This window comes from Musa acuminata, chromosome BXJ1-5 (genome assembly GCF_036884655.1).
Source record: "Musa acuminata AAA Group cultivar baxijiao chromosome BXJ1-5, Cavendish_Baxijiao_AAA, whole genome shotgun sequence".
Classification (NCBI taxonomy): domain Eukaryota; kingdom Viridiplantae; phylum Streptophyta; class Magnoliopsida; order Zingiberales; family Musaceae; genus Musa; species Musa acuminata.
Genome location: NC_088331.1, coordinates 39,003,198 through 39,017,385, shown reverse-complemented (window position 1 = coordinate 39,017,385; position 14,188 = coordinate 39,003,198). Strand labels below are relative to the sequence as shown.

General features: G+C 36.4%; 1 protein-coding gene across 1 annotated transcript; it reads left to right on the top strand.

The window, feature by feature from the left end:
- Nucleotides 1–471: 471 nt before the first annotated feature.
- LOC103985830 (homeobox-leucine zipper protein HOX9) lies at nt 472–13,658 on the top strand. The gene is made up of 18 exons (XM_009403680.3): nt 472–1,492; nt 2,140–2,299; nt 2,578–2,660; nt 2,804–2,894; nt 3,063–3,158; nt 3,456–3,569; nt 3,686–3,769; nt 3,859–4,014; nt 4,103–4,177; nt 4,586–4,692; nt 4,841–5,021; nt 5,764–5,952; nt 6,338–6,418; nt 8,007–8,141; nt 10,232–10,557; nt 10,972–11,074; nt 11,757–11,906; nt 13,316–13,658. The coding sequence occupies exons 1-18, from the start codon at nt 1,272–1,274 to the stop codon at nt 13,460–13,462; spliced, it is 2,499 nt and encodes an 832-aa protein (XP_009401955.2). The 5' UTR covers nt 472–1,271; the 3' UTR covers nt 13,463–13,658.
- The last annotated feature ends 530 nt before the right edge of the window (nt 13,659–14,188 follow it).

Below are 14,188 nucleotides of genomic sequence, written 5' to 3'. Positions count from 1 at the left end.
CAGAATCAAATCACTGTTATGTACATTTATAACTTTGACAACTCAATCGCATTGTCAAAGTTATTTACAGTAAACGATTGAAGATGAGATTCAACATCGCATTGTTTGGATTTTCTAGATCAAACTTTCTATGTTTCAAAATGCCATCACTCACTTCCATTAACATTGGGTTTTCTCAGTGCTAATCCAAACCAGTCAAATTAAGTATTTTTGAATAAATTTATGGTATTATTATTTTAGCATCTTAAGAAAAATGCATTAATAATCTTCGGAGTATTATAAATGTTTTATATATGTTATAGAAAAACTATATATATATATATATATATAGAAAAAAGAAAAGGTATTTATGAACTGTGCAAGGATAAATATGTAAAAATGCTTAACATCAAAGGCGATGCCCCCACACACACACCCTCTCTCTTCCGTTATAACGGGCTGTTATTTTATTACCAGCACTTTACCCTCTTCTCTGTCTCTCTCGCTCGGTCTCTCTCTGCTGTGTTCAAGTAGTGTCCATTTGGAAGGCAAGCAGAACGGCAGCTGGTTCTCTGCTTTAAAGCTGTCAGCTCGCCACCCACCTACCCAAACCTCTTCCTCAGCTGTCTCTCTCGTTCGCCTCCTCCGTCTGAAGCCCTAATCCCTCCTCTCCTGGTTCTCGGACTTGTTCTTTGGTTATATACTCTTCATCGTGGTGAGGGTTTCGGCTTACTGTACTTGTTTCTTGGTGATTTCTCTTCCTTTCCCCTTGTTTCCGAGCCGAAAGCAGGGATCTTGATATAGAGGGACGGAAAAGATGAAACCTTGATGGGTTTTGGGTCCGTTTCCGGCGTCTTCTTTGGTTCTCGGCTGAGATCAGGTTTCTTTGATCCCGCTCAATTGGTTCGTCGTTCGATCTTTGATCCCTTGGAGGCGATTTTGTGGTTGTTTGAGCTTTGGATTTCCCTTCTTTTTCGAGAGGATAGAGATTTCTTTTAGGAAAGCGGTCTCCTTTGGGCTTTTTGTTGCTTAAGTAAGGTTAAAGCCAGCATGAACATCAACATCTGAACCACTCTTCTTGCTTCTGGGCTTCCTTTATAGAGTAGAATCTTTATCCTTACCCCTTATTCTAGCAATCACTGCTGCTCCAGTGTTCCTAGGGGGAATCTTAGGACTAAAGCAAGATAGTAAAGAGAAGGGAACAAAAGAGAAAAGGAAAGGAGGGTGACGGGTGGTTTTGAACTCCTCGCTTTGCCTTTCCGTCTGTGCCGGTTTGGATCTGAGGAGCAGAAATGGCGGCGGTGGTGGCGATGCGGAGTGGAGGAATGGAGAAGCATTCCATGGATGCGGGGAAGTATGTGAGGTACACTGCTGAGCAGGTGGAGGCACTCGAACGGGTGTATTCAGAGTGTCCGAAGCCAAGCTCGACGCGGCGTCAACAGCTGATCCGCGAGTGTCCGATTCTGGCTAACATCGAGCCCAAGCAGATCAAGGTCTGGTTTCAAAATCGAAGGTAAGAGATCGTGAGAAAACATATTTGAGGATATTACACTTGGTTAATTATTTATTTCCACTCATTCATTTCTCAAGAAAGAACTCGTTGGAGATATCTTGAAAGGTCAAGCATCGCATGCATGATCAGCGATGCAGTTTTCTAATTGCACATCATAACAAAATTACAAGGGCAACAAGCAAAATGCATCTATTCGAATGTTCAAGTAAAAGGATGTATAAGTTCTGTTGATCTGTCATCCGGACATTACGTATGAGTTAAAGTTTCTCTTCCGGGCAATTGTTTTCTCTGTTTCCTTCTTCCTTCCAGAGGAAATGTTCCCTGAAGAAAAATGGTATATCCTTCGCTATTTACTTGCAGCATCTTGGTTGTTATAAAATTTTGTTGGTTTGTAGGAACATTAGCAAGCAACGAGCATTTAATCGTGCTCCATTTTAGGTTCTAGAAAAATTCCTATACTTAATTTTGTTGGAGCATTACATTCAACTTTTTCCAGCTATTATGTATATATTTTAAATCCTTTTGTTCGTGATTCCCCACCCTCTCATCTTGGCATAGGTAAATATATGATTTACTGAGATTTCATTATTATTCATGATTTTCTTCATTTTGAATATTCTTCTGGAAGATAAGCAGAATTCTTTCAGGTGCCGTGAGAAGCAGAGAAAGGAGACTTCTCGCCTACAGGCTGTCAACAGAAAGTTAACTGCAATGAATAAGCTTTTGATGGAAGAAAATGAACGGCTTCAGAAGCAGGTTACCCAGCTAGTCCATGAGAACGCATACATGCGGCAACAGCTACAAAATGTAGGTTTTTATTTTTTATTTTTAATTAATGGAGTTTGAAGTGATTCCTGCACAAAGTAATTCTGTGTTCAACTTTCTCAGCATAAAAGACCTTCAATCTGACCTTCTAATGTCAGAATGTATCAAAGTAACCTTGATTGTATCAATTCATCTATTAAGTAATCTATTCATCTGCCTGAGAAATACAGTGAAAGCCAACTTTACAAAAGTAGCTCTTTTTTTTTTTTATATATATGGGCATTGTTGATTAACTTTTGTTCAATTCATATTTTCTGTAGGTCTCACTGGCTAATGATACAAGCTGTGAATCAATTGTGACCACCCCTCAAAATCCTCTAAGGGATGCCAATAATCCTGCTGGGTATAAATCTTTTTCACTTTCCAGAATAAAAGAGAAAAAGAATACCGATTGTCGTTTTTTCTTTTTGGGATCAATAGAGTGTTCTAATTTGAAACAGTTTTGCCATTGCATATGCAACATGTTCAATTGTTTTTGTCTTGTAGACTCCTATCTATAGCTGAGGAGGCCTTGGCAGAGTTCCTTTCAAAAGCTACAGGGACTGCTGTTGATTGGGTCCAGATGCCTGGGATGAAGGTAACAGAAATTTAAGAGACATTTGTAGTTTTTCAATGTTAAGTACCTAGGCTTCAACTAAAGCTAAAGTATTGGTTGAATTATATTTAGATTTTCAAACACTTCATATGAAACATAGAGCAGCTAAGGCTAAATTATACTGAAGTCTGGATTCTTTCTTGTGAACAGCCTGGTCCGGATTCAATTGGGATTGTCGCTATTTCACATAGTTCCAGTGGGGTGGCAGCACGAGCCTGTGGTCTAGTGAACTTAGAACCTACAAAGGCAAGCTCATCAGTGTGAACTGGCACCCTGATCATTTAGTGCAAAGAGATTCAAAGTGGTTACAATGACTTGTATCTCATCCTCTAATCTCATTATACTTCAAAATGAAGGCAACAACTGATGAATCTCTTCTACTATGCTTTTTTTTTTTTCTTGGAGTCATCTCAGTCCTTTTATAAAAAACGATATCAATTATTAATTTCTGTGTGATTCGGGAGTTAATGGAGCATAATCACTCAACCAACATGAACCTTTAGTTCTCAAGTATCTCATGATCCTCATGCTTATGATTGACAGATTGCAGAGATCATTAAAGACAGGCCAACTTGGTTTCATGATTGTCGTAACCTTGAAGTCTTCACCATGTTTCCAACTGGAAATGGAGGCACAATTGAGCTAGTGTACATGCAGGTGAGTTTAAAGTGACTTTTTCTATGTTAAGACCTTAAGTTTTAGCATATTCAGGCTCTTCTTCTTTTGTTTTGTTTGTTTTACATTAGAACTTGGTCCTATTTGTTTTGGTACAGATGTATGCTCCAACTACATTAGCTCCTGCACGGGACTTTTGGACCCTAAGGTACACTACAAGCTTAGAAGATGGCAGTCATGTGGTATGCTCTGTAACCTGTTGTGAACACTTAGTTTTGTCTCGCACATGGGCATTTAGTTATTCTGCTTGTTACAATGTTCTACCTTAAAGATTTGTGAGAGATCTTTAAGTGGTTCTGGAAGCGGTCCTAATGCAACTACTGCTCACCAATTTGTAAGAGCTGAGATGCTTCCCAGTGGTTATCTAATTCGACCATGTGAGGGTGGGGGCTCCATTGTCCACATTGTTGATCACTTGGATCTTGAGGTATGTTTATGGGATCTTAGATAGTTATTGTAAAATTCTTGACTACCATTTGGAGAGATCCTTTAGTACAAGTATGTTTCATCTTCAGGCTTGGAGTGTTCCTGAAGTATTGCGGCCGCTTTATGAGTCATCTAGAGTCGTGGCTCAGAAAATGACAATTGCGGTAGGTAATTGTATGCTTGTACTCTGGCATCTCTGACAGGTTTTTCGGAATTGTTCTTCAGAAACCACATAAATGTTTCTGCCCAATCAAGTTGGCGTCTTCTTTGAAAACTTACTAGTTTCTGTGTGTTTTCTGTTTCTTAATTTTTATCTGATATTTTTTCTTCGTACAATGATGCTTGGAAGGATAGAGTGAGTATAATTAGTTGATTTGTGCCTGATTAATAATTTCTTGTGTAATGTTGGGTTGTTGCAGTCTGGTAATGCTTTCCTTCAGCTTCCAACTATTTTAAGATAATCATAGTGACTTTTGAATGTGCAGTTAACACATGGTTGTGTTACATATCCATAGTCAGCTTAGCTTCTTTTTTTTTCACTTTTAAAAATTGATTAGTGTTATCCTTTCAAGGCACTTCGTCATGTCAGGCAAATAGCACAGGAGACAACTGGTGAAGTAGTGTGTGCAACGGGTAGGCAGCCTGCTATTTTGCGGACTTTTGGCCAGCGATTGAACAGGTCAATATATACTAATGAAATATACGAATCATACTTTTACTTCCAAAAGAAAAGAAGAAGAACGTGTCATTGAGTTCCTTCTTTTGCATGCTTTCTTGCACATGAATGTTCTTTTTCCTAATATCATTGTTCTCCATGTTTACTATAGGGGATTTAATGACGCCATTAATGGTTTCACTGATGATGGTTGGTCACTTATGGGGAGTGATGGTATGGACGATATAGTAATTGCCACCAATTCAACAAAGAAAACTGGTGCTAATGCCAGTTCTAATGCTTTCGCATCGGCTGGAGGTGTCATATGTGCTAAGGCATCAATGCTACTTCAAGTAAGCACCAAATTATTAAGCTTATTGTGGTCAAACTTCATGCTTCTGATGATTGACATAAAACATGATAAGTTTATATTGAGATTGACTTGGTTGTCAGAAATGTAATTGTTAGAGGTCTTCTCTATTTTCATCAAGTTTTTTCAATTCAACTCATCATCTGTTGAAAGATAAGTTCCTTCTCTTAAAACCTTAAGATTACTACTTTGTGTAAACATGATGTAAGACAAAAAGGCCATTAGTGCTTGTTCTCATTAATGAGACTCAATATGTCCACATTTCCCAGTATGCTGTGAGGCTACATTCTGAGGAAGTGGTCAAGGTTGAGCATTTGATCATAAAATATACTGCTTAAGTTCACAACATTTTGTTTGTCTAGAAGCACTGAACTCAAAATTATTTTGATCTGTTCACAGTTGTCTTTAGTATTTTAGTTGTTCTTGCAAGTATGATGGATAACTTTCAAGCCTGTATCTTAATAAACATGATGTAGAGGTCTTGAATACTGTTACTGATATTCATACTGGAGTCTTATCAAACAATTATTTACTATTTAATACTATTTGGTATGCCTCAATAACTAATAAAAGTAAAAAGAAATTGTCAACATGTTGGAAGTGGTCAGAATGTTTGTTACATAGCCATACCAGAACAATATCACAGTCTATGAAACAATCATGATATTATATATGTTATCTTAGATAGTCAAATGAGATGCTAATATGTCATGTTGCTTTTGTAGAGCGTTCCACCAGCATTACTGGTTCGGTTTCTGAGGGAGCACCGCTCTGAATGGGCTGATTACAACGTAGATGCATATTCTGCAGCATCATTAAAAGCTGGTGTATCTTCCTTTTCAGGATCAAGGCCTACTAGATTTTCTGGGAGCCAGATTATCATGCCACTTGCTCACACAGTTGAGAATGAGGAGGTGCATTTACTTGTCTTATACTTGTTTCCATGTTCCTAATGCCCCTGGATGTTCATTTTCTGTGAAGTGGCACTATTGTCATTCACATTTCCAGGTTGGAGTTTGGATCTTATTATTTAGAAAAAACATTTTTTTGCAACATTAGTTCAAGGAACAAGAAGCTAAGAATTTGCAGCAATATGGTAATGGTATATTTTATAATGATAACTATAGTACTATTATGAATATTGCCTTTTAGTTGGTTCTGATGATGGGTTTCCTCCGATTTATGCACTTATGTGGGCATGAAACCTGACAATGTATGCCAGTGTATAGGCTAGTCATATGTAGGTTTGTATTTTTTGGATTTGTCATTCTAATTTTCCTTTGTTGAAAAAATTTGCAGTTTCTTGAAGTTGTTCGTCTTGAAGGTCAGGCTCTTATTCAAGATGGAGCCATCTTATCCAGGGACATTCATCTCCTCCAGGTGTCAAATGTTTATTTCCCTGAAAATTACAGGCTTTGCTCTTCTTGTTCACTTGCCTGCTAAATGAAAACTACAATTTGTGATTTTATGTTATGGTCTGACAAAAAAAATATTCAACATTGATCCTGAGCTTCCACTGAAGCGAATTCCAAATAGATGTATAATTGGAATAAGTGCAATGATGGATATGTAGAATATCACACGATCTCAGTAGTGGTAACACTAGCAGTTATTGTAGCTTTCACTAGTTTATTAATGAATTGGTTTTTTGATGTTGTTTGGGGCTTGCTTATATCTGATTGATGCAGCCTACATAATGGATGATGATGATCAACTGCAAATGTTTCTATTAATGATAGCAAATCCATGTAAAACTAGTGGATATCATGGATGAGGTTATTGTGAAATTATTCATTGTACTAAAAAATTAGCTACGTTGCATGTCACCAGCTCACCCAAGAAGAATTTCTTTTCTTTTGGATACCATAAAGGTAACATAAGCTAAGATCTATGATCAGCACTGTCAATTATGGCAATCATTGGACATAATTGATTAAGTTGCTATTTGAGTTCTTACTTTTAGGATTATTTATAGAATCATAATACTTCATGAATGAAGTTTCAGCTTTCATGAATTTATGATTGTTTTAGCTGATTCTACACACAAAACTCATATATACTACTTATTCTTGCCTATATTATATGGTCCTCGGTTAACATGTACAACTGCATAATAAGGCTAAATATATTCTTGTTAGTGCTTTGATGAAAAGTTCATATATATATTTTTAATTCTCCTTAGATGTGATGATGGCAAGGAGTTAACAGTTCAAAAATTGTGTAAAATATCTAAAAGCATCAGGACTGTTCTAATCCTCGGTAGAGGTGATGCTTTTGAGGATTTATCAGTCCCAACCATGTAAAATGTTCAAATGTACTAGGGTTTATGGATACTGAATTGAAGTATCATGGAACATTCATGCATAGTCCAAAGAAGGTCTAGACTATTTTCAGATGGAGCTTTGTGGGTTTTTTTATCATTCTGATGTAACAATTGTAACAGAAAAAAATGTTATAAAGGTTAAACAAGAAAAAAAAGATATAAAGGCAATGTGGGGAAGTTCTAGAGGGCACCCCCTATGCACCTTTATCTTACAAAGGGTGGGGCTATAAAGTTTCATAATTGTGCATATGAAATTTGTTGAACTAAAGCCATTTAGTGACATTCTTAATACAGATTGTCATGTTGGAAATCAAACAAGTTTTAAAATCATTATCAAGATACTTTAATTTAGACAAGGACCAGAGCATATTCATTTGAAAATAACAACAGCCAAAAATTTTTGTGTATAAAGATAACGAGATCGGACTTGTAGACCTACTTATTGTGATTGACTTCTTTAATTTTTGTTAGCTTGGAGATACTGTGTAAATGTTTTCTTTTTTATTATTTTTTGTTGCACTTAATGGCACCTTTTGAGGACTGATTACACAAAATCTTTTGAGTTGATAAATTGTTTTCTTGTCATGTGAATCAAACTAGGATATTATGTGACTGATTTGTCTCCTTTGGTGGTTATATTTACAGCTTTGCTGTGGAATAGATGAAAATTCTCTGGGTGCCTGTTTTCAGCTTGTTTTTGCCCCAATTGATGAACTTTTTCCTGATGATGCACCCTTGCTACCTTCTGGCTTCCGTGTTATACCACTGGATGCGAAAACAGTTAAGCACTTCAAATAAGATGTCATCATTGGTGTTTCATTTTAGTTTTCATTCTTCCAATGTGATAACTGTACTTTACTTTCTTGCAATGATGATAGATGCTTGATTGTTCCAAATTAAATAATTGGAGCATATGCATTCTGGTCTTTGTATTTCATTGTCCTTGTAAAGCATATTCTCCCTATAACATTTTATTCCAGCATAGTGGTTTATGTGCATATGTGACTGAAATTCTGCAACAGTGGTGACTAATTAGGTTGAGAAAGGAGAGAAAATTCTGAAGATTAAGCTACTTATGCAATGAGCATCTCTTTCTTTAACCAATGGTTACACAGAATCTAGTCATGTTTCTTGTCCTCAAATTGATGAATCAGCAACCTCTTTTTGTATATTATCATCAAATTTTCTTATGTTCCAATTGTTGGATTTGAATCAGCCATGTTTATACGCTTAGACCAATACACCATACATCTTGTTGATATTGAGCTATAATGTTCTAGTTCAGATTTGGATTTCTTTCGTTGATTCCTTTTGGTTAATTGTAGTAGAAGAAATCACTAGGTGTATAGGATATGCTTGTCCAAAAAAAAGGTTGAATATTAATTATTTTTGTTTACAAAGTAGTGTGGTTTCAGAATTGTAGGACTTTATGGTCTGGCTTCAAACATGAGGTTGGAAATTGCATTTCTGCACTCTGTATGAAAATTATGTTAAAAGATTTTGCAAGTTTTTGTATAAATTATTTCATTAATAGAAAGTCAATGTTGAGTTATTATAAGCTATTTTTTGATAAAATCAAACGATGTTAAAACCATTTTAAAAGTCCAGTTGTCTTTGGGAGTGTTTGATGCCAATTTCTTCAGTTGTTTTTATTAGTCCAATTTCTACATTTAGTACACAATTAAATGTTTCTACCTCTACCTTCTTCCCACTGTCATCAGAATCAAAGCCTAGGTGGGGCTCCTTGGCATGTTTACCTTGAGCTGGTTTAGAACAAACTAACTTCTTCCTTGTGTTCGTAGAAACTCAAAAATGCGATTGTCATTCCGTATCCTATTTCCCTTTCAACCGAACTACCTGGAAAATCATATTCCAACTCAGAATAGTTCATCCATATTGCCATTTTTCATCCATATTTCCTTCATTGAGTATTTTTGAATGAGAAAATTTTCCTTATGTATCCCCTTATCCTATGAAGAGGGAAGAAATTTTGTTACTCTCTTTGTTCCATATATTATATGGTCATATCTAGAGTCCGGACTCCAAAGCATCCATGTCTTATTTGTTTCAAAAAGGGAGTAACACAAATTATGATTAACTACTGTTTTCAAATCATTATTGTTAGGAACATGGAACTCTACGATATCTTAGTATATAACCAAATTTTAGGTTATAGTTTTTAGGAATGCAAAGCTTCCTTTTGTTTATTCCCTTCAGCTCAAACTTTCAGAAACATGATTTGAGCAAATCTTGCTCTTAGTTCATTGTTGGAAGTTTCAGGGAAAAAAAATCCTCAGGACAGGCATTTCATTTAACATGTAATTATTATTATTTTTTTCTGGGCTAAAGGATAAGATAGATATGAGAGGAGATTACTTTCACATTGCACATGTTTTTTAAAGTTGCATGTGAATATTCTGAGCAAATTATGGATTTTAATTTGTTTTGACTAGATGCTTGAATTTCTTCTGAACATTTTTATGTATGCTGCATACAACTACAACTGGATACTTATCTATTTTTTCTCAGTTTGTAAACTTTTGATATGTTATACACATTGGACCTGATTTTCGGTATATTGTTCAATTCATTTTCAAAAAAAAAAAAGCCTTCAGAAAGTGTTGAGCTGGTGGTTTTCTCAAAATTTTATCTTGGTCATTACATTATTACTAGTGGCATTTTAGCATACAATGATCAATGCACATATCCTGCCTGTTTCTTAGCCCTTGAATATTATAGGAAGTGTTGATTATCTAGCTTATCTGACAATTTCATTAAATTTTAATCTTTTGTTAAATTCATTTAAGTTTACCTTTTAATCTTTTGTTTTTCCATTTATCTATGCCAACTTTTTATACTTGATGATGCAGAATGGTTTGTCATCCACTCGTACATTGGATCTTGCATCTAGCCTTGGAGTAGGTTCTACCGTGAACCGATCTGGTGGTGATGCATCTACTGATGATTACAATTTGCGGTCAGTTCTGACAATTGCGTTTCAATTCCCTTATGAAGTACACCTCCAGGATAGTATTGCTGCAATGGCTAGACAGTATGTTCGAAGCATTGTCTCAGCAATACAGAGGGTCTCAATGGCCATAACTCGGTCACAACCTGGCCATGGTATTGGACAGAAGCTAGTACCGGGTTCCCCTGAAGCTGTCACCCTTGCTCGTTGGATCTGTCAGAGCTACAAGTATGTCAAAGTTGTCTTTGCCTAGATTCAGATATTTACTAAGCTTTTGAATTTGTGATAGATGTTTAATGGTCTTATCGGTGTCATGTCCCTACTGAGCACCTTATATTTGTTTAAAAACATGAATTACAGTTCATTAATAACAGATAATGATTAAGTGAACTAGTAACATATCATCTTGCTCGAATATGTCAGAGCTACAAGCACTTAAAAGCTGAATTTGCCTAGATTCAAATCATTACTAATCACTTGGACTAATAAATTCTTTAATGATCTCTATGTCATGTCGCTGCTGAGAACCTCATTATTTTAAGAACATATATTGTGTAAGCGAACTATTAGCTGATAGAAATGTATATTTGACTGTTCAGTTTTATTCAATTATAGTTGTGTAACTTTGTTCAACTATTGTAGTTATCATCTGGGGATAGATTTGCTGAGGTATGATGGTGAAACTGAGTCATTATTAAAGATGTTGTGGCATCATCAGGATGCTGTTTTATGCTGCACTTTTGAGGTATGTAAGAGAACAAATTTCCTTGAGTAAGCACAAGAATCTTTTCTGTTGATGTCTTTAATCATATTGGTAATTGGTTTTAGTAAGTCATTATGAACAATTGGCCAATGAATGTGTTGTGCTTGGGCAGTTGTTTCATTTCTCGTAGTGGTAGGGTGGGCAATAGATTCTGGAGATCCATATTCATAAATCCCCTTCTCGAGTTGCTAACCATATCTAATAACTGGGTAACAGCCATTCAACCCCTGATCAATGAGTAATTTTATTATTTCTAACCAGCAATCATAAGGCATTCATGTTGGATCGTCTCGAGTGAAGTTCTCATATTCCGCATGCTACTTCATAGATTTGCTATGTGCCATCCACAAACAAGGATGGATGAACACAATCTTGCATCAACAGTATACACTTTCTTATTCCATGGCAGCATATCTCTGGTACCATATACGGTTTCATTGGATATATTATTGGTAGTTAAAATATGAACTTTAGAATTCCAGGAAATTTCTTGATCTGCCCTGAGAGTTTATGCCAGAGTAATTGCTGGAAACGTTGTGATGACACATCAGAACAGAAAAAGACCAACATGATTCCTTTCACAGTGCAAATAGGATTTGTCCTTTTTTCAACTTTTATAATACTCTTGGGCCTTTTTCATTGACTATGTACCTGTGTTTTCCAGATGCAACCAATTTTCACTTTTGCCAACCAGGCAGGGCTTGATATGTTGGAGACAACACTGGTAGCCCTTCAAGACATCACTCTGGATAAGATCTTTGATGAAGCTGGTCGTAAAGAACTACATTCTGAATTTGCTAAGTTAATGGAACAGGTACCCAGGCTTCTCATCATATTGACTTCTAAATGCTATATTATATCATAAGGTACCAGTCACCCAAGTAGTGGGAATGATAAGATAAATATCACTAGATTCCAAGTCTTATATACGCTTGCTTTGCTGTTGCAATACCAAATGCTGCTCTGTACAGGAGTTCTGGAAGAACATATAGATCATTCTAAGACTTCAAAAGCAATATGTTGGCATTAGTTAGTGTAGTGCACATTTGCACGGCGACCATGGAAGATCAAATGATAGTTTGGTTTGAGAAAATGGAAATGTTATACTTGATGTGGAAAAAGGAGTTAGTACGGAAAGACACATTGAGTGATTTGATGTTGAATAGGTTTAATCTCTGTTTTTAACTGATCAACTAGATATTGTAGTGTCAAAGGGGCGGAATGAATGATTTATGACTCCAAATTGTATTAGAAAAGGAGGAGAAATTGGCCTTTTCAATGCTGATTTTGTAATGCAATTCAGTAACAAGCTTGAAAAGGAGTTCTGGTTCATTTTCAAGCTGCAAGAGCTATACCATGTGCTATGGCTTCTATATCTTTTAATTTATTACGGTTCTACTCCAAGCATAGAAGACATAAAGAAGTGAATTTTGGCAGAATCATAGAATACATCTATTTTCCTTGTGAATCATAAGTCTTCATAGGGAGCAATGCTGTGTTGCAGTTCAAAAAGAGCAGAGTAGTTAGTGATTAGAAACTTATAATCAACTTGGGTTTATTCATTATTTCAGTTGACCTAGTTCATCATAAATGATGGGTAGATCATTGATCACTGTTCTGACTTATGAGCATAGATGATCCTACTATGGAAGTAGGAAGAGACACTTCAAATCTCTGGTCTGTTCCTTTTAACCATACACCTTTTTCTTTCGTTTTCTCTCTCATTCCCCCTTTGACCTTATAAACAGTGGAAGGAGATTTATAATATTTTCTTGTGGCTCAGACAACATTGACACCTTCAAAACAAATCTTCACTGTGAGATTTTGGAGGGTTTAACACACCAGGGTTCATAGCTTTAATGAAGAAGGTTTTCTAGGTTCCGTTGCTGTTCCGTAGCATATGTTTTCACCGGTAGGTAAAAGAATGAAATTTCTTATGTTTAGGAGGTTATCATTTATCTGCTTCTCTAAAACAAAAGTAGCTTATGTTCCTTGTAGCTCCTCGTGTGCCGGACATGGTACCCTTGTACTGTTGTAAAGTCACATAGGTGACTGTCGTATCATTCATCCTCCTACCATCTAGATGTGCTTCCCATTACTTTTTATCGATGTGTTGCTCTCCAAGTCAGATTATATGTATATAATTTTGGTAATAATAATGTATATAATTTTCTTCTGTGTATGGATTTTGCAACTAATTTCTGGGTTCTTCCTCAACTTTAGGGTTACTTATACCTTCCTGCCGGCACGTGTCTTTCCGGGATGGGTCGCCAAGTTTCTTTCGAGCAGGCAGTTGTGTGGAAAGTTTTAGGCGAAGACAACGACGTGCACTGCCTCGGCTTATGCTTTGTCAACTGGTCATTTCTGTGATTGCAGTTAAGAGGTTGGGTGTGCAAGACCCAATTTTGATTCAGAAATGTAATGCTCGTGTATTCTAGATGCATTAGGAGACGCAAGCCATGAACGAACGCACTAGAAGTTGTCTATAGAAGTGCATCCTGATGCCAAAAAAAAAAAAAAAAACCAAATCCATTTTGTTGAAATAGAATCAGGTTCTTATTTTCCATATCTTCTTCCAAATGTTCAGCTTTCTCGAGTTTGTAAGCTGTGATGCGATATTACATTTGTCGAGAGGCAAATGCAGAACTCTCCATCACTGCATTTTGCATCCCAGGCTTCAGGTGATACGCCTTGATGACTCTAATCAATCTTGGTAGCATGCGGAAGCAGCATCGATTGCTAGTTGGGTGGCGGTTGGTCCTCACGTCTCATGCAATTCTAAAGGTAGCACTCAAAACTCAAAACACAATGGAAGGTACTACTACTTTGCAAACTTGACATTCAATTGACTGTTCGGTCGTTTGATAAACCTACACATGATTTATGATCGAGTTTATATTCTCCAAACCCATCCCCGCATTGTCACCAACGAACAATTCATAGTAGGGTCGGTGTTGGATATAAATATAAGCGGCGTTGGCGGCATCGGCATGCAGTAGTGACATATGACTGAATCGGTAGGGTCGGTGTTGGATATAAATATACGCGGCATCGGCATGCAGTAGTGTCTATCTTTTATAGATAGACACTCAAAAG